The sequence below is a fragment of the Styela clava genome, chromosome 13, assembly GCF_964204865.1.
Source record: "Styela clava chromosome 13, kaStyClav1.hap1.2, whole genome shotgun sequence".
Classification (NCBI taxonomy): domain Eukaryota; kingdom Metazoa; phylum Chordata; class Ascidiacea; order Stolidobranchia; family Styelidae; genus Styela; species Styela clava.
In genome coordinates, this window is record NC_135262.1 from 9,672,520 (window position 1) to 9,697,715 (window position 25,196).

Consider the following 25,196-nt stretch of genomic DNA (forward strand, 5'->3'; position numbering starts at 1 on the left):
AAACATTCTCCGCTGAAAAATCGCTCAGACAACTTTGGACGCGTTCCACACAGGTTGCTGGCTGTTTAGGCAGATCATTGTCCCCTTTTTTTCGCTTTGTGTGTTCTTCACAGGGCTGCGAGAATTAGAAAGCTGTAATACTGTATGTTACTTGTTGCAAGTCTCGTTCACGAAATCTATATATCGATACTAAAAGGATGTACCCGTTGCAGGCACCTTACAGTTAAGGTACCGTACAGGTCAACCAACTGCTATTTCGAACCAAATAATACCGTAGTAGACAGTCATACCGGTACCGGTACTGATGCAATCAAGGTTACCGGTAGCCTACCGTATGTCAGTACGGAAGAATTCGCCTTCGATACAATGTTGCATTTTTATTAAACAGAATCTATTAGTGAATTATTTTCGTAACTATGTTTAATCGCTGCGCATATGGTATTTGCCGGTCTGACAACCTGTACGGTACCCCTGCCGTTCAAATGGAGTAAGATTTGTGCCTTTTCTGAAGCCACATATTGACCGCCAAAAAGCAATGAGGTGGATAAAGGAATGCCACAGGCCTCACAGTCGATTCAACCTAGGAAAAATCACCAGAAATACCTACGTGTGTACCAAGGTAGGCCAATATAAATATTGTTTTCGATACCTATGATATATTCAATATGGTAATTTTTATATGAAATAAATTTTCATACAAGCAATGCGTTCCATCATGCATTTTCGTGGAGGCGATAGACCAAGTGATGAATACCTTGACCCTATATCCGATTCTTGTCGCCCAAAGCACCATCAAATAGTGAGGTAAGGATATCTTATACCATAATTTAACTTTGACTCATAACTTAACAGGATCTGTCACCAGATACTTCATTTGATACAGAGACATGCGAATCTGACGAAAGTGAGAAAGGATTGTCAGGGATCCAACCAGATCTGCCCCCAGACTCTTCAGTTGAAACTACCTCAAGTGCCGCTAATGAAAATGACAGTGCTTTGTCAGACAGCAGAAAAATGTAAGCAAGCATCATCATCATTTTATTTTGGTTCTCTGGCATAAAACAACACAAAAAGTCAACATACAAACAAAATGCAGAGAAAACTGGAAGTCGAGCATAACTTAAAATTGATTTCAAAAAGTAGGCGGCTACCTACAAGAAAACGAAATAATGAGAATAAAAGGGCACGAAAGAATTAACAAGATTCAGAATCGGGCACCATTTTAACGTAATTCAAAATGAGAAAACACATACTTCTTCCAGCATTGGTGTCATATTTGCTAACCGTAAAAATGATGAATAAAGAAGGAAAATTAATATTGAAGACTTGGGACTTCATGCAGAATTTTTTTCAATCTATTGGTGATAAAATGATGTTACTTTATGGAGGATGCTTCGCATGCAAGCCATGTCCGGTGTGACCCTGGTGATTGCAATATTATTTTTATGCGGACTGCAAAGTCACACAACGCTGCTTCTGATACCAGAAGTTGGCCCTGCACTTGGTAGTATCTGTGGTGTGTGATAAATATCCTTATTTTGTTAGGTTGTTTTGCTTTATCACTGTCATATAAATTACAACTTGTTCATAATCCCTGATAACTTTAGAACCGAACCAAGTGGTGGGTGTTTGCCCATCTGACTATGGGCTGACTATATAACAATGAGGTAGTGCTCAGTGAGCGCAGTTCTCCCATATTATCAGGAGATGAAACCAGGCAGCTTGAATAAAATAACTCAGCAGTAAAATCTTTGTGATGCATTAAGTCTGTGAATGGAATTGTGAAATGAATTCAATTCTATTATTTTGACGTTCCATTGCTTCCATGGTTCTAGTTTGTTGTGCCTAAAAGCATATATCTGGTGTGTATTTTTATCCTATACAACACAATATCTGGAAAACTGTATAATTTGTAGTAATTTTCTTGGATTTTTTTTTCTTGCTTGTTCCTTCATCATATATTTTTTATAATCTGTTATATTCTATTTCTACACTGAATTAATAAACTATATTGTAAAACCTATCAGATACCCGACTGTTTTTGGTTGAACCGATATGATTGGAACTCTGGCTCGATCTAACTTTGTGGGCTTAGCACCAACTACAGACGACAAAACTGTTGGATCTATTTTGTTCCCTCCATATAGGTTGTTACCAATGCTGGGGAAGGCTTGTACATGCTTGGCTCGGCGGAAAATCTTTTATCCCCTCAATTTCATCTGTCGGATAGTCTTTTCAAACCATGTTCATCACTATAACATTATTGGTCTTGTAATTTTATGTGGTATGTAATCAATCATAATATCTCAATAAACCTGTTGAATCTAATCTTTCGATAGTATATTTGCACCCATCATACTGAGCTAATAAATCTGTGTTTCTATGATACGGCACCGTGCCTAGCATGTACAAATTGCACCAGAGACTTTCCAGCGACACCTCTTTTTGAAGATGATGTGGTGGCAGAGCCTCCTGAACTTATCTATAGCACTTGGCTGAACTCCAGCGTTGAACCAGGATTGACGACTGAACCATCATGAATGTATCTGAAAAAGTATTCATCTGTTCATAATTACAGATTGCTGTAGTTTGTGCAATTTTTCCAAAAATGTATTTAGAAGACTTTTTATACTGCCTCTGCATTTCATTTGTTTCTATACTAAACCCATCACTTTAGTCCTAACTTGGACGCTACCTATCTATTAGTCTATGAACCATGGGATACGGTACCGGTAGTAACGCAGGTCTCACAGTCCCTCTGACATTCTTCAACCATATAAGTTTAAATATCACCTTTCAATGAAAAGTTTTGTATCCTTCTCCAGCTGGTGGAAAGAAAAGTTCTTGGAGAACCACGTCATAGAAAAGTCATCTCTGAGTGATTCCATTTTTGTATGTTAATGAAGCTTTTGGAACTACGTTTGGTACGGTAACGGCAATGTGAAGGCGGAATAACGTTAATAATAGATCACTAGACAATATCTTATAACTTTAGAAGCACGAAAATACCGCCATCACCAATGAAATGCCATTCGAAGGCCTTTAAAACGAGCAATTTACCACTCTATCGCCCTACACAAGCCTGAATATTTGCAATGTTTGTCTGAGCAATGACATTAAACAACATGATGCGCAACTCCGGCATTTTTGTCCGAAGATCGTATTCGATAGCACGCTCCAATGCACATACTTGACGATACGAAAACGAGCGGATGTGTGCTGCTTTCAAGGCGTAACACGAATGGTGTTCGTGCCTGCTTTGACAGTTGTTGTCGATTTTAATGATATTTTTGAAAGTTGGGGTAAAAAAAAATCGGTAAAAGGTAAGGTGAATACTATTGTTGTATATCACACCCGGGCATCGCACTGTTAAGTACATGTGGGAAAGCCAGCCTTTATCAAATACTACGAAGTTATTAATTCAGTACGGTACGTAGTTGCCCATTTGCCGAAATTACATATTTACTTACCCCTTATGGTTTCAAATAGTTCATGCACCTCCAGTTAGATTTTTTTAATCAGTGAGGATATATACTCATTGTTGATTGCTGCTCATTGTAACATACTATTACGCATTCACTTTTATTTGCGTATTGAATCAAAGTGTTAACAAGTTCACCTAACATTTCACTCATACCGGTCTATATTGTATAGTCTGATTTCTCAAGTATTTGGAGCCACGAATGCTTGTAATTTTCTGACTAAACCCTTTTATTAGTTGGTTTATATACCAAATTCAGTAAAATATTTTTTAAATAAAACATGAGATATTGGATTTATTAGCTTTTCCATTCTGAATCATATAGACTGCTTTATTTATTCTTAACGAAAATTAATAAATCTCCTCTCTTTCTTCAGATGTGAAAGTTGTGGACAACCTGTCTAAGCATTGTGAGACTCTTGCAGCACAAGAGGCAATAGCAGAAATAGTAAGTATATCAATCAAGAAATTAAGCAGACATAAAGCAAAACTTTCAACTATTCGTCTAATCTCAATTTCCTATTATTTATTCACAGGACAACTATAGCAGACGGGGAGATATCAAAAGTCTGGCAACATATCAGTGACAGTGTGATTCCAAGAAATATAATGCAATTGAAAATAGAAATTTGCAATAGAAAAACAACCTATGGAGGCATGCAAAGACATTTGACCCTCCGGTAGAGTTGTGTATGGCCCCCACAACCTGCAGGACTTGAGGAAAATAACTAAAAATTCCAAAGCGTAAGATTGTATAAGCGGTTTTATTTGTAAAAAGGCACAAAACACGCCAGACATACTTAAAACAGCTTTGGAAATGAGGATTACGGGTACCTCACTGCACCTGTGTTATATTTGGTTCATCAACTTTTGGTAGTACTATAGAAGAAATTCCGGAAGGGGTATAATCATCATTCATGATAAAATACTATCATATATTTTTTGAACAACTTCAATCTAGACCAGGGATCTCAAACTCGCGGCCCCAGAGAACTTCCAGTGCGGCCCTCAAACGCTTAACAATAATTGTAATAGTATTTTGGAAGTTTTTTTTTTATCTAAATGTAATAGATTTTTCAAACCTTCTAAAGTGAAATTGATTATTCACACAGAAAACAATTTACTGAAAGTAGTTTTGGAATATTAATTTTTTTTGTCCACATTTTGACCCAATTAAGAATACACATCAAGCTAGCAAAAGAATACTTGAATAAAACACTTGAGTAATTAAATTAAACGCAAAGTACATGAAGAAGGTGGCATTTTCGAAGAAAATGGGAGTTGTAACATTTCTGCTCTTCACAAAATTCTGAAGCACATTGTTTAATTTGTCATATTTCCATCAATACAATCAAAAAACACAATAAGCTCAGCAGTCAATATGACAAATTCGAAGACCAACTTCGAACAGAAAATTTCCATGTGTTTGTATATTAATATAATTATACAACGACTTAGTTACTAAAAATCAATATCAATAATAATTCAAACAATCCTATGCCACGCAATGTAGTGCGAAATCTGTCATTTGTTTTTTTACTGATCTATACATGAAATGATAAAAGTAACTTTTTTGCATTACTGGAATTAATTAAACATTCGTAAAGATCCAGATAAACCCATGATCATGTGGCCTCGTTAGTTAGAGTTGGTACTATAAAATCATTTCAGACTGGCCTTAGTATGCTGGTGACACAAAAAAGATGCCAAACGCCAGGACAAATGTAATTATTAAAACATTGAGTTTATACTGTAGTATTTTTGTTAATTTTAGGTTCATATATTTAGATTAAGTTATTTTTAGTGTATGTATTATTCTTTCCTTATTCAAAGCTTGTTCAAAAATGATTTTGATGGTTGTACATAGAATTTTACGATTTTTTATAATAAATACTGTAACTTGCAAATGTTGCAATAATAGTGGAATGCAAATATTAATATGTAATTGCATTTGAAATTGAAGAAAATAATAAAACTTAATCCAACTGTTTAGTTGCATCACAATATATGTCACAAACTAAAACTATCTTAAAAATATCTTTTAAGTATACATTATCAAAAACTGTTTGCGGCTCTTTTTACAATTTTCAAAATGCAATGCGGCTGTCGAAAACCTATGAGTTTGACACCACTGATCTATTCTAGACGATTCAAGCATTGCTTTGGGAAATTATATCACTTCAATTAAATTGAAATAATCTCGCTATATTAAATACAAAATCGTTGCTATCATAAAGGTAAACCAATTCAGCCACTCGAAATATATTGGCCTTCACAAAGCAATGGAGGCAAAATTGAGAGTTCATGAGCTATGAACATTTGTTCTTTTCTTTGTCTTGAACTTTCCATACTCCACAGCCCCTATTAATTTTTTTTAATTTTAATTACCATGTGATGGTCATACATATCTTTAACTTGTATTTTCTGTCATGATGTATTATCTCAATGTGCCAAACTATTAATTAGTGTGCATATTTTGCTTCCAGTTGACATAAATGTATTGTCATGTTTATTACCTCAGCTTGGAGTATTGACAAGAAAAAGGTGCCAGTAAATTAGGTAAAAAAATTTTCAACTCATTGTTATAATCAGAATTCACAATCAATAGGAATTATAAACAGCCAACAATCAGTGAGAATTATATGCGAAATCCCTCAGAATAAATTTGTCTAAAATCGGAGGAAGGCAAAAAATATAGGTAGTTTCCATCCACACAAGCATTTCAAGAAGACTTGCTCGAGCCAAACTAAATGAGCATCGTCAGGTGATCGGTAAGGCTGCAAGTTGAATTCAGCCCTGCAACCTCCTGCATAGAAGATAATATTAATTAGTGGGCTATGAGCTAAATTCCTAAATTTAAACAAACCTATCTACGATGCATTATGTACCAGCAATGTTACCTACGATTAACTGAATATGTAATATGTCTAATAAATTCACCTACAAAAGCAAGTTCGATAGGTGCAAACTTTGTGTTATGGAATTGTATCGCAGCACAGTTTTGTATGACACCCTCTTTAAATGAAATTTCAATGATTAAGCGCAAACATTAAAATTACTAACTTTGAACTTTGTCATTATCTGCAAAATGTTCCACACAAATCTTTCCGCTATCGCGTTTGTAATCTTCTCTGATAAAAAAAAAACGTCTATGATGTCCAGAATTGCTCTTTACAGCTTGCCTGTTATTCCAGCTTTCCAAGTAAGCAAAACGTCTTAGATATAGAGATTATTTTGTTTCGTTACAGGCGCAAAAAGGCAAGTACTACACGTAAAAAAGACGCCGAGTAGCAAAAGCGAGCGGAAAACGGACGGGAAAGGCGACGAGAAATATGTGCATTGGAGCGTATCATGAAATACAATGTTTTGCCTGTAGTCTTACGGAGTGACGTCAGAGTTGCCTATCATGTTGTTTAATGTCATTGGTCTGAGCGAGCAAAATCAAAACAATAAAGGTCAAAGGTCGGGGAAAGGTCCATGGCGGGGGATGTCGTAATCGACCAGCGGTCGTGTGAACCACCCTCAGTGGGAGGAGAGCTGCAATCCCCTCGCACATAACTATCCCCGCATGGGATTGAAACCTGTGAAACTCGCAGGGGGATCAGAGATGCAGTGGCGAGCGTATTCTTAGATGGAGAATTCAATTGAATTCTGGTTATTTTTTGCATTAGCACTGGCGTTAAACTTTAGTTATCTATTCAACTTTTCGCACTTACTGATAGATTACCTGCTAACTAGGAAAACAATACCTTATGGCAATTATTGATTATTACTTTACACGAGTCAAGTTTGCAAGTAGGCCTACGCCTAGGCCTACCAATAACAGTAGTTTGTCATCTGCTTTCCATTGAAATGAGGGAGCTTATGAATATTTAAAAATTCGATAACGGCACATGATGACTCACCATCAACGAAGTGCCGTCCGCAAACAGTGAAACACAAGTGAGATGGCTTCTGGACTTGACACCAAGCAGTCCTGCCAATAGATAATATCCACATTGCGCGACGTTCCGGATCTTTTGAAAACAGTGGAATATAACTGAAGATCCATTCCGTTGTCTATACTATACGCTCAGCCAACGGAACAATACGAAATAACCATTTTCAACAGCCAAACAAAACGGGAACGTATAATCCGACTTGCAACTGACAGGAGCCAAATGGACGTTTTTGTTTTATTGCCGTCCAGTAACAAAGTCACGTGACCCGTGCAAGTCCTCTTTTCACGGGGTGAAAGGTCGGGGAAAGATTCAAAAATCGCTTTATTCGGTTACAATCATGGTGCTTTTACTTGACGGCATCCGAATTCCGGAGACGGAGCCACAAAGTTCTGTGAACTTATTCAGCGCGTAGAAAGTCGCGCCTATTAGTCGTAGGTTTTTACACATTCCAAAAGGGGGGGGGGGAGGGGGGTTGACCCGCAGACCTGGTTCCTCGCAAACGCATCGGTAAACTTTTTTTTTCATCGGTGGATCAGATTGTTTTTTTCGAGGAAACCAATGGCAGAATGGTGGTGGTTTTAGGTTGCGCTTCTTTTTAGTTTAATGCGCAACTTCGTTTTACAGTATTTTCACCCATATTGAGGGAGATTAGACGTTCCCCAAAGTAGGGGCTTCGATTTCTCGTTAAAACAGAATTCTCTGAAACTCTCGATCTGTACTCGTATACCGGGTAGTGTCTGAGTGTGCCCATTGGCCATTGCTGCATTGAGTTGATCTCACCTCAATAAGTGTGCCATACTGTCATAGTCATTACAGATCTGTTTTTATTGTCATACTGTAGTCCTTAATTTCATGAAAGCACAACTTCGTTATGGATCGGATACTTGAAGTATATAAGGATGCTATTTATGATAAAGCAGGTTCGTTTTATATTTGATATACCTCATTTCATTGCAGTAAATTATTATTTAGTTACCTTGGTTTTGGGAACTGAGAAATAATAATAAGTACAGAAGTATTCATAGATTTATTTACAGAAAATACTGCAGTACTGTGAGTGTGAACCCATGCAATGGTCTTTTAGGCAGCTCGGTTTCAGTGTTTAGAACTTTATACAGTCTGACAGTTATATTTTGCGCTTAAATTTCACAACATTGAAGTACTCCAGAACCAATACAGCAATATCTGAATATTCTAGATGCATGGATTGAGTGAAATACAGTTAAATAAAACGATGTGGCATAATGATCACATAAACCATTCCCTATTGTAGTAATGTCTCAATGATAATGCATTGAGGGATATTCTCTACTACAGTACTATGTAATTCACTTGTAATCTCTACGTTCAAAATTGCCCTATATTTATTCCTAATAAGTCTTTAGAATTAACATAATATTATTATGCATTCAATTATCAAACTATCGATTTGAGATTGATACCTTTTTATATCCTTTTTTAGATCAAAGGACAGAATCTTGGTTTCTAGTAAGCAGTCCATGGCCTCCTGTCATAATATGCATTTCTTATATTCTTGTGTGTGCAAACTGCGACAAAATTATGAAGAATTTTCAAGCAATGAGTCTTAGACCTATTCTTGTTGCATACAATTTTGGACTTGTGATTTTATCAGTCTACATGGTTTATGAGGTATGCCAGTCTGGATTTCATGGCCTTTTTGAACGAGAAATCGGGCGTGCAATCAGAAATTCCCGCGTGCAAATAAGAATTCCTGGCGTGCAATTATAGCTCACGACGTGCAAAACAACTGCACTCGCGTGCAACTGACTTTGTCATCAGATACCTCTCAATACATCCGCGTAAAATTACCGGTATCGGATAAAAAATACGTTGAATCAGAGAAAAAATGGACGTTTGACCTTTGACCCCAAACATTATTTCTACAGTTTGTCGCTAATTTTGAGAGTGTTTGTGCGACTTTGGATACCGGTACTGTTCAGTACATCCGCGTAAAATTATTGGATAAAAAATACGTTGAACCAGAGCAAAATGGACATACTTTGTCATTAATTTTAGTAGTGTTTTTACGTAGAATTAATGGATAAAAAATACGTCAAATTAGAGCAAAATGGACGTTTGACCTTTGACCCCAAGCATTATTTTCATACTTTGTCACTAATTTTGGGAGTGTTTGAGCAACTTTAGATACCGGTACTGTTCAGTACATTCGTGTAAAATTATTGTATAAAAAATACGCTGAATCAGAGCCGTACTTGGCCATTGGTGCGGAGGCGATCTTTTCGTCCATAACTATTCTCACGGGATTCCTATTTCCTATCCTTCAACACGATATGGATCTTTCCCCGAGCATCGACTTCCTTGTTTACTTCGTGACATTGGCCAATCAGCAAGATGCAAAAAAGGACGTAACAATGAGAGGAATTTTTCGCGGGTCAAAGGTTGGGGAAAGGTCCATGGTCTTTTTGCTTCGCAATATTTCGATCAGACCAAATCTTGCAGGCTAGTATTTGTCGACAATTGTGGAGTTATAATATTTTGGCATCTTTATATTACTGGATTATTGATTTTAAAACCATTTAAACCGATTTACATTGGTGAGCAATTGCAAATTTTCGGCGTGCAAAATTGATTTCGCTCGCGTGCATTTTTGCGGAGCGCTAGCGCCCTCGGGCGTGCACCTGCCATGGAATCCAGTCTGGGAGGTATGTAGCATATCATAATGCAAATATACCCCTTTTTTTACATGAATATATACTAATACTCTTGCTTAGGCAAAATAAGATAAGAGAAATTGTCTAATGAAATGATAGCTCCCCTATTTGTTACCAGACCAGGTAGTATATCTAAATAGGTCATTAATTGTCAGTTTTGTAATGAAAAGCAGTTGCAATTCTATTTCATATCATCTTCCTCTATTGGATTCAAGGCTGCAGTTCCAAACCTAGTCCAGAAGTCATTCTGTCATTAGTGTTGTGATATTATTTAATTTTCTAACAGTAATACAGGAGTCAGATGTCAACTGTATTGTTTGATTTATTTATTTAGAGCAAATAAGTGCTGAATGCTTGAACACTTCCAATTTCTGTTTTTTTTTTAGTTTCTGGTTACGAGCATCCTCTCAGGATACAGCGTGATATGTCAGCCAGTTGATTATTCGGACAATCCTTTAGCGATTCGTGTGAGTTTTTTATTGATTGCTCATATTAGAATACTAAAGATGTAACAGTATTTTATACTGTGCTTTGCAATTCTGTTATCAGTTGATTTAGGAAGCAGATTTTCGCCTATTTTTGGCAGCTAAATATCTTACCATTTTACATATTATGTCATTAATAAGCCTATTGTCAAAAATATATAGCCTACAAGGCTACATGTATTAATTGAAACATATACAACTTTTGAGCAATGTTTTTTATTAAATTCCAATGCTAACCTCATGCTACGTCACTTCCACAACAGCAGACAGTCAAGCTAAGTGACTCTGTGATGGTTAGGTCAATTTTCAGTGAATTTTCATAATCAGTATTGATGGCATGAAAAGGCCAAATTGCAATTGCAATCTTGTCACCTGACAAGGCATTCTTATATCAGAACATATAATTTCGATGATTATTATTAATTTTGTTTCAGATGGCCAAAGTATGCTGGTGGTATTTTTTCTCAAAGTACATAGAGCTTGCAGACACTATCTTCTTCATATTGAGAAAAAAATTTAATCAAGTTTCATTTCTGCATGTTTATCATCATGCAACTATGCTGATAAACTGGTGGCTAGCTATTAAATATGTAGCTGGTGGAAATTGTAAGTTAAATTAATACCTTTTTTATCATCTTTCATTTTTTTTTTCTTCAATGTTGATATCCAAATAGTATCCCAGTGAAAAAAATCATCTTTATCTAGAGCAGGAGTCCTTCTTTTGGTGTTATGGAGCCTATGAGGCGGTTGACGTTCATTTGCGGAGCCTCACAATAAATTCATAAAATAAAAGCAAACAAATAAATTTCTACTCAATTAATGTTCCCGATTGAATTGATGTTACTTTATTTAATGACGCCGATGCATTCGTTGTTATTGCTTCTTTGGACAGGCTCCGGATTCTGTGAAAAAAACCTGGGGGCTCCGATAGGTATTGATTCACTTTAAAAATACTGACTAATTTTGTAACTGTCCAAAGAAGCAGTAACGGCATTATTTAAATTTGACAACCGTAATTTGAATATTTTGTAAATACATCGCATCAGGTTCATCCCAGTCATTAAATAAAGTAATTTTAATTTACTCATGAACTTCAATCTGTAAGTAACAATGTGTTTGTTTTCATTTTTATAAATTTATTTTGGAGATCCATAACATCAAGAGTTTGAGAACCCCTTATCTAGAAGATCGTCAGAGTGATGATCAAGGTGGTAATTTCAATTTGGGAGACTTGTGTTGGATACCTTGATTTTTAACCCTCATTTGAACTATTCTTGTTATTTGTATTATTCACTTTATTTTCAGCTTTCCTCATCGGTGTTATCAATTCATTTATCCATGTTATAATGTATTCATACTATGGAATAGCAGCCATTGGACCTCATATGCAGAAATATCTCTGGTGGAAGAAATATCTCACAAAATTACAATTGGTATTGTATTAGAATTAGATGATATTAGTAATTTTGTTAACCGAATGAAGATTTGTTGTAGAATAGTGCTCCAACAATTCAAGTTCGTAAATAATATATTAGGAAGCTTTTAAATTCAGGAATGGTATGTGAAAATTAAATATTTTAGATTATTTAATAATGTGTTATGTGGCAGATAATATTTTTTGAATTAATAAATCTATATTGAGTACTCCTTAAGTATGCGCACCAAGATATGGCACAACCTGAACCCTAACCTGGTACACAACCTGAGTTCAGGTTGTGCGCCATCTTGGTGCGCATACTTCAGGAGGTCCTTATATTGTGATATTGTTGGTGTAAGTTTGGCTTTGGATATTTAGAAATATTTATTTTCATATGGTTAAGTAATCTTAAATTTGTCGGCACATTATTTGAATTATTTAAATAAATAGCAATGTACAATATTAAATTATTACATTTTACTTATCCTTTTCTCATTTTATCTATCGCCATGCTTTATCATTCCAGATCCAATTCTTCATCATGCTAGTGCATAGTGCAAATATACTTCTTGGCGACTGTGATTTTCCGAAGTGGATTAGTGGTCTTGTTGTCGGATATCAAGTCACACTCATCTTATTATTTGGAAAATTTTACTTCGATAGTTATCGAAGGAAAAAAGATTGATTCTAATTATTTTAGAGAACCAAATTACAATTCCAGAAAATATTGAACTGTATTATTCAAATTGTAGGAAATTATCAAAATCTTCATTTTCGAACCCCTGTGTTATTCTAATTTCTGTGGTAGGCTATTGTTTGATTACATTGGATTTTGTATTATTCATACTGAAAATTATTACCAGTGTTTTAATTTGTTGTTTAGGCTTCTACTGTTTGCATATGATAATTTACAGTGTTATATTATTAAATTACTTACTTTTACAAAATTGGACCAAAACTCTGGTAAAGTGTTTTAACAATTATATCTAATGTAACAATATATTTTTTATAATTGATTAAAATCAATTCAGTGGAATACTGATTGCCAAATTTTGATTTCAACTAAATTTTACAAATGAATGATATGTAGGTTATTACCTACGGGTAGTTTCATTTTGTGATTAAAAAAAAATTTAAATTTGCTGTGTTCCAGTCTTATTCATTTCAAATCCTATTTAATCTGCCTCCTTCAGCTATCTCCAAAATAATCTGAGACAGGTTTTCATTTTAAATAGCAAAAGTTATTTTTTCTAAACTAAAATATGCAGAAAACTTACTGTAATCTCACAGGTGTATAGTAATCAATCTTTTAAACTTTAGTCTTCCAAATAATGGTGCTAAGCATGATAATATAATATAGCAAATGCCAATTTTATCAATTTGAATAAATAAAAATATCTCCATTAAGTTCTTGTATAAAATTAGAAGACAAAATTCAGAATATCATGTATGTATGTATATATAAATATATAATAGCAAGTATAGCTAAAATTATCAGCGAAATTAACACTTATTCTGTTACTAAACTAGAGCAAATACTTAAAAAGTACATTCCTTCATAAAATAGCAAGTTTATATATTCATATATTTCATGTGTGCAACTATTTGGTTATCAAAATAAAATACCTGTATGCCATAAGTACCGGTACTCTTTATATTTTGAATGTGAAAAATATGCAGTTTGTACTTCTACTGTTATATTTTGAGCCAAATTCCATTTTCTCTTTTGTATGGTCATATTTACCCTTTTTACCCATATCAATATGTAGTCAGAATTCGAGATTTCATTCCATTACCATAAAAAAGTGTTTCTAGTTGTAAATTTTTGTTTAATTCCGCTGGATCGAATATTAAAAATTAAAATATAGGTTTTTTCACACTAGTCCTGTACCGGTTTGAATGTTATTAATAATGGTAAATGTGTTTTATAAGTTGGACACTATACAAATATAATATAACTGCTTACAGTAAATTTGAAATGGCTCTAAACATGCCATTCAAACTAACAAACGTAATGATTTTGAGAGTATATGAAAGAGATGTAAATCGAATAGTATTTTAAATCCAGTTGATTTTTATTATACAAACAATATGATTTTTGGAGTGAAAAATAAACTGAATTGAAACTAACAAAACTAATTTATGATATAGAAGTAAAATTCCTGGACGTAAGAATCCATAGTGTTACTTTTGTATTACAGTTTTTTTTTGCTTCAACTTGATCCCATAATGGGGGTATTCAGTCTCAATCGGAAAAGAAATAAAATTTACACCCTGAATGGCAAAATTTGAATACCGGTAGTTTTTTTTTTTCATTTTCAAGTATATATTTCCATTCCAAAAGCAATGCTTCTCTTTTGACTGGTTGTAATGTTGTTGACATGTGATTTATTTTATAAGATTTTAGTTAGTTAAAATGAGCTCGCCAACCATATCGACTGAATTTTTGGCTCTTGGCTACCATAAAATTTACTACTATTACCATGAATATCAGGTTGTAATGTTATTGAAATTCAAAGACATTCTTATATTGCTTCCTTTCTTTATGTGACATGAAACTTGACTTGGCTGAGTTTTCAAATAAATGCCTCCTAAGTTGATATACCACTGTTTTTTGAGCAAGATTTGATACAATTTTATAATATATGATTAACTGTTATTTTGTAGATTTTCTTGTAAAAATGTTACAAATGTTTCATATTAAACTTTGTTTTTAGGAACAGAATTTGAATTTATTGCCTTGAAGGTTTGTTTTCAAAATACTTGTACATAATAAAATGTTTCAAATTTTTTTGTTTCAAATTGTTTTACAGTTATTTCCTCATTATGATGATTTAAGTTAGTTTACACAATATCTATTTAAACAGTAGTAGATGATCTGTTCATAATGGATAATGAAAATACTGCTTTGGTCACCAGAAAACTTCTACACATGATCAAAAGCTTGTCTAAAGAAGTTGAGCTGTTGTATTTGAAAGAAAAGTTCCCATTTGCATTTGAGGGGAAACCAGTAGATACTGCAGAACACAAAGCCTTAACAATATGCCATTTTCTGAAGGAAAACCCAGGAATGTATAACGATGTATTGTTATCTTTGATGCAAGAAGAAAGTGGACTGAGCATACAGATTGAAAGAAAAGTCAAAAAATTACATGCATTGGTTTGACTAGAAATAAAAATGACTTCATTTTTTAATTAATAAATATCATTCAAATCCAATTCAAACTGTAGTTCCTGCAATTTAATACTGTGCTCAATGATTAAGTAAAGAACAGCCATCGAAATTTATATAGTAAGCAGAAAATAATTGCTTACTTCAATCGCAGTTTAGAACTTCCAACCATTTCGCTAGATGACCTCTGCCCGCCCAGGCTTGAGTCATGTGCTACAATCTTTTTGTTCGTCACTCTGTGATTCTGGCAATTGGATTTGAAATAGTATGTTTTGTTTCACAGTAAATATTGGTAGTAAATTGTAAAATTTATAGCATATTTGACTATAATTCAAAATTGAAGCAGAAATTCTTAACATAGTTTAAATGCTGGTATTATTGAAAAATCTTACTTTACGTGCTTCATCAACAAAATGTAGTGTTTTATTTCATCATTTTTCTCAAGCACATGGTCCTACTATCTGCATTGTTGGGAGTGGTCCTGCTGGGTTTGGAATATCTCAATATTTATTAAAGAATCATGACTTGTTGCGAATCAAGATGATTGAAAAATGCCCTATTCCGTATGGTTTGATAAGATATGGGGTTTCTCCTGATCATCAAGATGTAAAGAACTGCATCCATGGATATGAGAGAGTTGCAGAGAACCCTAGATTTTCTTTCTATGGGAATGTTGATGTTGGAAGCGATATAACACTAAGTGAATTACACCAAGTATCTGATGCTGTGGTCCTTTGCACTGGTGCACAAAAACTCTTACAGCTTGGAATTCCTGGAGAGGATCTACCCAATGTCTTTTCTGCAAAAGAATTTGTTGGCTGGTATAATGGTGTTCCACAATACAACCAGTTAAAGCCGGATTTATCTGGTTCAACTGCAGCAATCATTGGCGTCGGGAATGTGGCATTGGACTGTGCAAGAATGTTGCTTAAGCCACATGAAGAATTAAAAGACACTGATATTACTACAGAATCTTATGAGGCATTGAAAACAAGCAATATTAAAAATGTTATTTTAATAGGAAGACGTGGTCCACTTCAAATGACATGCACTCGAAAAGAGTTGTCTGAAATTACAGATATTGCGAATGTGACAACAATAGCAGATCAAAAATGTTTCACAGATGCTGTAAAAACAGCTTTGAAAATTAAAAACCTAAAATTGAGGAAAACACAAAGACTTGTGAAGCACTTGATGACATCAATGACTAATTCTGATTCTAAAGCAGACTCCGAAACCAATCAAAAATTTGTTGTTAAGCTTTTGCGATCCCCTGAACAAATTATTGAAAAAAATGGAGCAGTTTGTGGTGTAACATTGAAGAAAAATTTTATGACTGGTGAAGATGCGTTCAAGCCTGATATATCTTACACAAATGAGACCGAAAATATTGATTGTAGCTTGGTCATTTCAGCTATTGGATATGGGAATGAGACTATTGAAGAAACTATTCCTTTTATTGAAGACAAAATTATGAACAATGGAGGCAGGGTTGACCATGCACCTCCATTATATGCGTGTGGTTGGTGTAAAAACGGTGCAAAAGGCGTTCTTGCAGATACTTTAAATGACTGTTTGATAACCGGAAAAACTCTTTTAACCGACTTGAAAACTTGGGAACAAAAGTATGATAAAAATAAAGGAAAATTGGATGAATTTCTGGTACAAAAACAGATAAAATCATATTCTTGGGATGATTGGAGAATTATTGATAAATATGAAACAGATCAAGGCATAAAATTGGGTAAAGTAAGAGAAAAGGTGGTTCATGGAAAACAAATGTCTGAAATTATTAATGCTAAATCAAATGATGTATTGTGACATAAACATTTTTCTTTGTTGTAAAACCTTGTCAACTTGTTCTGATTACAATGTTGGAACAGTCTTCAATCATAGATCCGTTCATATTGTTTTTACATCAATAAAAAATCGATGAAGAGTCCCTAAATATGTATTTCATGTATATTGATCGGAAATTTAACTAGGTACCTTTTTCTCAGAGTTTTAGTCTTTTATACTATATATACATGACATGACTCAAAAAATGACCTGTATGTATCGAGAATAAAGGAGGGAAATGTCCGTTCCCTGAGAATCTCATCTTGTCATGAACATGTCATCAGAACTTCCAAACAGAGATGAATGCACGTACACAAAATGTTATTGGTAATATTTATGTTGTTCAAATTTGTCATGATATAGAAAAATATTTGTAGGAAATTGGTGTTTGGACAATTCATAAAGAAGGACACAGAATTAACCGAATACATACAATCATATTGTTATGAAAGCTTTGTCACAAGCAGTCACTAGAAGTTGTATACTTTCAACTTAATCTATCTAGAATTTTTTTTTTTCTTGGACCTCGCTATCATATAAATCTTTTCTTAAATGGGATTCCATATTTATTTTGTACTTCTTCAAAGCCAATAGGGAAATTGAAATTCACATTTCATGATAAATCATATTGTTTTCAGCTACTTTAAGATAAAACAAAAAAGTTTTCCAAATATAAGATTAAGGATGTTATATTGTTTAAATTTCATCCAACATAGAAATAATAGTTAATTCAGTTTCATAGACCGATATTGAATTGTGTCAAAAACAACTTCTTTTGTTTAATTCAATTTCACAGTGAAGAAAATGTGTGGAAACTATGCAAGTACATTGAAGATAGTGGAAAGATAGAACTCTTATCCAATTCATATGCAATATTCATTTCAAATCATTATCGCACAATTCCTTTGTGGAAACAAAAAGCGTCAAAACGAAGTGATACAATGGTGATGTGGGATTACCATGTCATCTTATTTGTTGAAAATGAAAGGTATTTCTATACTCCTTGTGACTCTTCATGTTAATTACCGTAGTAATTTCACTATACTTTGAAAAACTACTGACATTTGATTAATAGGGAGCGTGTTTATTTGGGAACTAAAGTGTCAATGTTCCTGACTCTTGTAAGAATCCTGCATCATTTACTAAACAACAGGGACCTCTTGCATTGAGCACATTTGAGAATACAATCTGCAAAATCAGAATAAGAAAATTCCAATTTATAAAACCCATAATAAAAATTATTGTCATTCGGCCAGTGGTAATTCTGATGAATTTTGCATAGTACTGTAATGGCATTCCATTTGCAGATTATTAACAATTATAAATCCAAACAATCACGCCAGATATGCATTGTAATTTTTGTAAACATTACATAAGGTGGAAAATTGTTAGAAACATTGCGTAACATGAGATTATGTACCGTAACTGATATATTAATCATTAACATATTATTTGGGTCTATCTAAATAGGGAAACCATGAAGCAGTTTAGTATTTTTTATACAAGTGATATATGTTAGTTCAGTATTGGTCATATGGCCTGGAATATTTCTATTAATGAACAGAACATGATAAATTCATTAGGCATGCCACTGATGCATTTTATCTATCTTTCTGTCGTTAATAATTAATATTCAACTAAAACAATTCTGGATATGCTTATTTTTGTTTTTGTTTTGTAGTCTTATATATGATCTTGACACAATGCTGGGATTTCCTTGTTCATTGGAGGAATATGCAACTGAAGCATTTAACTTTAATATGAAGCTCAAACCACAATTCGAAAGGTTGTTGAGAGTTGTTCCTGCAACTGAGTTTTTAAAAACTTTCGCATCTGATAGGTAAGAGTATAACTTATATTTATAGCGGAATTGCTATGTAGTCTGTGTGGCGCTCCCCAATTCTTGGTGCACAACCTGAACTCTAACCTGGTACAACTACTATGTTCAGGTTGTGCGCCGTCTTTGTGCATTGCTTGGTGCGACGAGAAGATTGCTGGACTTTGCGCCCTAACAGGGTAATCAGCATCTTTCTCCAAAAAGTTCTTGTGTTTGGGACTAATATTTGGTCATCAAATCATGTGCTTGACCCAGAATACAAGAACTTTTAACAAATTAAGAGTGATTCCACCTTATCACAAGCTACGTTGGTTCAATGTCCATATAGCAATGCATCTTTATGCTTAGGCATAATAACAATCTCACCAAAGTTTTGTGTCATTGCAAAGGCTGTAACGGAAAAGATCCCAAGGAGCGAGAAGGATAACCTAATCATTTAAAAAATCTGTTATGGCTTTGGAATCCTGCACTGGTTACATATAGCATTTTGGTTTAAACACGTTATGTATATCTAATTTTGCTCTGCAGAACTCATATGCTCACTGAAGATGGAGAATGGACGTCCCCTCCTCCTGATTATCCTCCTATTAGCTCTTCTTCATCGACCAACAACTTGCAGAGTTTTATCAGCATGACAAAATCAAGCGAACAGTTTGGAACAGTGCAAACATTGGAAGAGTTTATTAATAAATATATGTTGAAGGGTTGAGTCAGTTATTGAGTATGTTTTACTCACTGTCGGTTAGTTGAAGACGAGTCCTGGTCAATCCATTATGATGACCTTGATCACCTGAACCAGAGATGAAATTGCTGGTAATAGGTGGTTCCCCAGTCACTCACATGAAACTCTGATAACACAAGAGTGGTTTGCCTGAGGCGGTGAGAGCGTTGATCAGATTTGTCAATCCTGAGAACACAATGCGACTGCCTAAAACTAAAAAAATATTCACATATTCATCCCGTGGAGAAGAAAGTCGATAATACAGCTTAAACATATGTACATATATATAAAGGAAATAACTTTATCCCAAAATGCTGATCGTTCTATAATATTCCGATTTTTTTTTATCAAGATAGTAATATCCAACCCTTTCGTTAACTATAGAAATTTGATATAGATCTTTCACCACTGGCTCTGAATATTATTGAGTGGGGTGGTGAAGTGTTGTTTAGACCGTAAACGCCTTTACGTTGGGCTTTATTCTCTCTAAATAACAAATTTTCCACATATTGCGCCACGTTTACGATGATAAATAATCCATTTTTGTACTCGCACGGAATTGTGAATCTGACGAGAGTTATTATACGTTCATTGGCGGCGAGGTTCTAAAGACAAATGAAGGAGTGAATCCGCGGTGCAATTTTTTTTCGATTGAAAAGCGGCAATATAAAATACTGAACATAAAACCATGAACAATAATAAGTTTTGTTGGGGTCCGCGACAGTCTAAAAACGCTTTGCTACGCATTGAAAATCGCACACTGTGGCCGGCGTTTAAAAACATATCGTCACTAGAATCGAAACACGGTTAATTGTGAGCGGGATTTACCCTTTTTATCCATTACTTTAAATTGTCGTCGAAAATTTTATTGTTAATATTATACAAAGTTAGAAACGCGACTTTTTCCTGGGTTGTGATTATATATAAGATAATTAATCTAAAATATATTCAATCAATTTTTACTGTGCTGAAATAAATTTTACTCCGTGAGATTTTACAGCAGATCCACGGATTTTTCGAACGGTTTATCTTTAAAATAATCGGAGTGGCAGCATTGCGATTTAACGACATTTTGTAACATCGCATCCCTAGTTGCATCAAAAACCACGGAGCTTCTATGCTCAAAAAATTGAACAAATTTAATCATTTCAAAGGCTCCGTTGGCATCCTATTTAGTTGCAAATCGAATTTCCAAATTTAAAAAACCTCGTACAATTGCTGGAGAAATATCATTGATATTGTAAATGATTGCCTGTACATCCGCTGAAATGATGATCTATTGATTGAGCAACTCCAAGGTAAGGATTTGGGCTACAAATAGATTCTATATGTTATGTACGTTTTGCGAACTTCGGTGATAAAAGAGCTGCTGTGTTGCAAGACAATTTAAATTGTGATGTCAGGAAATCGATCTTTTTAAACTATTCAAAAATTTCATTACAGCCAACAAACTTGATTGAAAAAGTTGCACCAGCATATGCAAAGGTGCCAGAGCTGCACGTCTGGTCGTCTCACTGGTTTACGAAAACATGCGACAATGGAAAGCTGAACACACTGTATGCGACACCGGGAGGCATTTTGTGCATAGCATTGTTTAGGTAAAGTTTTAAAAACAACTCGCTAATTGAAAAGACAAATTATAATTACTTATCCTCATTTTCAGGCATGTTTGTAATCGGTTTAATCTTCACGATGAGATCTGAGAGTTACTTCCTCGGCATATTCGACATAATACTCAACTACATTTGGACTTGTTTCTGTCGCACTCTTCGAAACAATTGCAGTTGCTTGGGTCCTCAAACTAGAGAAGTGAGTGCTTTATATTTGAAACGAGATTTTTAAGCCAGGGGTGGCAACTGTTATTAATACAGGAGGGGGATATACAAAAAACTGGGCGAAACCGCAGGCCAAACTTTTATTTGACACAAACGTTCTAGGGAATATTTCTGATTTTCTATTATTCATGATGCAAGGATGCCTAGTTGCATAGGACTTACCGTGACATTATTGTAAAAATATAAACAGTCCACTTATTTTTTTCCAGCTCCGAAAATGACAGAGAGAATGATTCAATCAAATCTGGATTGTATTGGAAAATATCATGGGGATATACCTGCCCAATTATTATGGTCGTTATACTGATTGCAAGCTTCGTGGACATGTTCCTCAACCCTCCGAGTTACTACGCTTAGAACAAAGACATCGGCTCGAAAGACGAGTCAACTTATCTGCCATGGGGCGTGTTTATTATTGTTTTACAGATACTAAGCTCGATGTTCTGTATTCCGTTATTTGCGGGTCATGTACGTTCCCGAATTTTCAACCCGAAACGGATCAGTGCGAAATTTTGCGGGATAAATAAAAGAGCTGAACAGAATTATAATGATGAAATCAGAGTTACGGAATCTGCGACCCTGTTGAATTTAAATTATACGAACAAAGTTTGATTATCGATATTTATGATCCGCTAGGTAGCAGATTGGTCAAATATCGAGGTATCACTGTACTTGCTTTAATACTGTTTTTCATGAAAGCCCTAGCATGATAAGAACATCTGGTATAAACCTTCAAAAACCGGTGTTTTTCACAAAATTACACTATCTATGACAAAATTCTGTCAAAATCACAACATCCGCTTCCAACAGATTCGCCACCTCTGATTTATATACTGTGCTACCTTAAAATTAATTTATCCATCTTTTATTGTACAATTTTTTTTTGTATACACAATGTTTTGCCCTGTTTGAATTTGGTATTTATTGTTCTGTGTCTGCTTTCTATTAAAGCTTTTACTTATTTCACATTCAAATTTCTTGTTTTGTCTTGTTTTGATTGTTTTGAATGTTTTTTTTTTCTGTGATTGGCACACGATATTTATGCTAGTTTTTACTGATCCAAAAGTCGTTAGTATTTAAATCTGTACCAAATCATTTAAAACTTGATAATCTAGAATTCTTTTCAATGAGACAATTGTACCTTTGCCTCAAAGTTATTGCTTTAGGTTTGATTAAAAATGCTAAATTTAGTTTGATTACACAAAATTTTACTCCATGGTACATAACTTTTGGATATTTTTCAAGCGCGACTTCAACTAAAAAAAATTCGATTTTTTAAAGAATATCAGATTGTAAAATTATCCAAAGCTCATCTATAATTATCGGGTACTATTACTTTGGACTCGTATGTTAAAACTTCTGATTTTAAAGATAAAAATTACAAATTTAAGTTTATTGCTCAAAATCAACTACTATGAGAATTCATTAAAACAATCTAGAATCCTTTAGAAAAAATACTAATTCAGTCGAAAATCTTAAATTTATAGTCAAGATTTATAAGCCTTTTATTATCATGTTTTAAATCTACTCTTTAATGATAATTCTCACCCAAACAATTATCAATATACACAAGTTTTTTGTAAAACTTATGAACGGTTTCTTTCATTATACACAATTTCTTATTCCAATCAGAGGTATTTGTTTTATTTTCTATTGAAGCCTTTTCTTTTTCACACTGAAATGTAGTGTCTGTTTCACTTTTATATATTTTTCGTCTCATTCAGTTTTGTCACAATTCCTAAACGTCAATCCTAAAGTAGTGGTTTTCAAATTTTTCAAGCCATGCCCCGTTTTTAGAATTTATTAAGTCTCTTGCCCTACCCCCCAAAAAACTAGCTAACAATAAGCTACGAATACCAGATAGTAGGAAAGTATGTTTTATTCAAAAAAATGCGTTGAAAATACAAGGATGGATTGTAAATATCCAAAAAAGAAGGACAAGATCAAATCTAACATATTTTTATTTTTAATTAGCTTTAAGCCTCCTCAAAAAATTGTTTACACCCTTCTTGTGGGGCATCCGCCGCCAATTGAGAACGACTGATCTAAAGTCAATCTAAATTTCCACTGGCAAAGCATATAATCGGACCAATTAGCGTCCAATACACATAGCCTTACACTTGAATTAGAATTAAAACTATCGCTCCTTCGAATATCTTTGTTTTTGAGTAAAGATTTGTAGTTGTTGAAAAATGTGTGACCGGCTTGACATCTTGCTCAACCCTATGAGAAGCTATGCTGCATTTTATTGCTTCAAATGATAAGTTCCACCCAAATGATTTACGCATATACACAATTTGATTTATAATCATATATATGCTTATATATTGAATTTACCTTTTTGTGTCACAATTTTAACAAATATTTGCATATCTCCAAACACGGACCGTCACCTCACCCTGGAAGGTAGCACAATTTCCTATGTGGTCTTTTTGAAAAGCACTATGCTGGTGTAACGACTTGTCCAGTGCCTTCATAAGAGGATAGGTCAGAAAAACTTGTCAGATCTGCTCGTTCAGAAACTTCATTGGGGCTTAGTTCAAACTAAGCTAGTTCAGCGCTTGTTCACCGCTTTGATTCGAGTCTAACCCAATTTTGTGCTATGCTATCTGTTTTCCGTCCCGCCCCCCTTTCCTTTTTTGACTTGTGAAAAAATATGAGCATCTTTCCGTATCGTGCTTAATTTTTCATATCTTGAAACACTTTTTAAACCCTTAAGTCTCATGAACACCCATGTTTCCCGGCCTTCGGTTAAAATCGCTTCCTTTTTCGGTCCAACTTGGCAACGAGATTTCAGAACCCTCCCCTTGAAAATATCTGACCCCTGGTTCTATATGCCCACTATCTGCTTGCCAAAATCCTTGTTTAGAGAGCGATACACGATACACCTTAAGGCAATAAGTTCCCGTCCTATTCTGGCCTATCAAGTGAAGCCATTTTAATTTGGAGCAATGTTATCCAATTTTCAATGTTAATACTTAAAAATATATAATATCTGAAACTTACACAGAGTTCCCTAAAAAGCGCAAAATTATATTATTCATTTCTAGAGAAATGTTGGCGAAATATTAGATTTTTTGCTGTTTTATATGCCTTGTATTTTAATATATTTATAAAATGTACTTTGAAATGCTTGTTTGTAAAGGAATCTGTAAATAAATTGGAAAAAGTCGATTATTAAGTGTTTTTGCTAAATCATGATGTCACTTTAATGCTAGTTCTACGGGAATGCTATCCCTAATGATTCACACTGATATTATCATGTTCCAAGCCTCCATATACCCCAATGTAAGGGTCGGGAGCGGTAAAGATTATTCTGTGGGAGAGGAAAGGTTGAGACGATTTATCATGTTGAAATATAATTCAAAGCCTAATAATTCAGTAATTATTTAACAATTAGTAAGTTTGAGCTTTATACTCCGAAGTCCGTCCGCCATTATTATACCAGAACAGGAGTAACTTAGAAACCTGTGGCCAAGTTAGAATTTCTTATATATTTATCAATATCTGACTAAAAGCCAATCATAACGCGTATACCAAGTCACGTGATCGGCGCAGAACCCCAACGGCCATGTTACAGCCATGCGCAGACCGACATCTTAACAGGAAGTTCAACCCCTTTGTCGGAAGTTCCTAATTGCCATGCGCACAATAATACTCAACTCCCATTGGCTGATTCAAAGTTTTTCAACCTGCGCAGTAGATTACCGGTCATGTACTTGCCATGCGCGGGATTTTTAAAAAAATGACCGTTGCCAGATAATTTTTGAACGGT

At 34.4% G+C, this 25,196-nt stretch overlaps 3 protein-coding genes and 2 long non-coding RNA genes across 6 annotated transcripts; 4 read left to right on the forward strand and 1 right to left on the reverse strand.

Moving 5' to 3' along the window:
* The first annotated feature begins 372 nt into the window (after positions 1–372).
* Positions 373–2,180, forward strand: LOC144431403 (uncharacterized). Its single transcript, XR_013479980.1, has 2 exons — positions 373–619; positions 853–2,180. It is a non-coding gene; the product is annotated as an uncharacterized LOC144431403 (long non-coding RNA).
* A 2,333-nt stretch (positions 2,181–4,513) lies between these two features.
* LOC144431341 (uncharacterized) lies at positions 4,514–6,764 on the reverse strand. Its single transcript, XR_013479953.1, has 2 exons — positions 6,545–6,764; positions 4,514–6,287 (listed from the first exon to the last, which is right to left on the reverse strand). It is a non-coding gene; the product is annotated as an uncharacterized LOC144431341 (long non-coding RNA).
* Positions 6,765–8,176: 1,412 nt separating this feature from the next.
* Positions 8,177–14,830, forward strand: LOC120332275 (very long chain fatty acid elongase 4-like). Its single transcript, XM_078119477.1, has 6 exons — positions 8,177–8,342; positions 8,885–9,072; positions 10,502–10,582; positions 11,035–11,206; positions 11,906–12,033; positions 12,544–14,830. The coding sequence occupies exons 1-6, from the start codon at positions 8,294–8,296 to the stop codon at positions 12,700–12,702; spliced, it is 777 nt and encodes a 258-aa protein (XP_077975603.1). The 5' UTR covers positions 8,177–8,293; the 3' UTR covers positions 12,703–14,830.
* A 579-nt stretch (positions 14,831–15,409) lies between these two features.
* On the forward strand, positions 15,410–17,190 carry LOC120332274 (NADPH:adrenodoxin oxidoreductase, mitochondrial-like). The gene has a single exon (XM_039399483.2). It carries the CDS (start codon positions 15,556–15,558, stop codon positions 17,008–17,010), a length of 1,455 nt encoding a protein of 484 aa, XP_039255417.2. The 5' UTR covers positions 15,410–15,555; the 3' UTR covers positions 17,011–17,190.
* On the forward strand, positions 17,147–24,595 carry LOC120332276 (protein N-terminal glutamine amidohydrolase-like). Of its 2 annotated transcripts, none has more exons than XM_078119478.1 (7): positions 17,147–17,355; positions 17,825–18,016; positions 18,710–18,868; positions 19,394–20,884; positions 21,030–21,184; positions 21,250–21,395; positions 21,631–24,595. In XM_078119478.1, the coding sequence occupies exons 1-4, from the start codon at positions 17,297–17,299 to the stop codon at positions 19,572–19,574; spliced, it is 591 nt and encodes a 196-aa protein (XP_077975604.1). In that variant the 5' UTR covers positions 17,147–17,296; the 3' UTR covers positions 19,575–20,884; positions 21,030–21,184; positions 21,250–21,395; positions 21,631–24,595. The 2 variants fall into 2 exon arrangements, with proteins under 2 accessions (XP_077975604.1, XP_039255419.2); XM_039399485.2 differs by having other exon boundaries at positions 19,394–19,685.
* Positions 24,596–25,196: the final 601 nt, after the last annotated feature.

Coding starts and splice junctions, on each gene's coding strand:
- LOC120332276 (XM_078119478.1), top strand. CDS start 17,297: ATGAACATGTCATCAGAACTTCCAAACAGAGATGAATGCACGTACACA. Junction 18,017..18,709: donor TTATTTGTTGAAAATGAAAG/GTATTTCTATAC, acceptor TTTGTTTTGTAG/TCTTATATATGATCTTGACA. Junction 18,869..19,393: donor AAAACTTTCGCATCTGATAG/GTAAGAGTATAA, acceptor TTTGCTCTGCAG/AACTCATATGCTCACTGAAG.
- LOC120332274 (XM_039399483.2), top strand. CDS start 15,556: ATGCTGGTATTATTGAAAAATCTTACTTTACGTGCTTCATCAACAAAA.
- LOC120332275 (XM_078119477.1), top strand. CDS start 8,294: ATGGATCGGATACTTGAAGTATATAAGGATGCTATTTATGATAAAGCA. Junction 11,207..11,905: donor ATATGTAGCTGGTGGAAATT/GTAAGTTAAATT, acceptor CTTTATTTTCAG/CTTTCCTCATCGGTGTTATC. Junction 12,034..12,543: donor ATCTCACAAAATTACAATTG/GTATTGTATTAG, acceptor TTATCATTCCAG/ATCCAATTCTTCATCATGCT.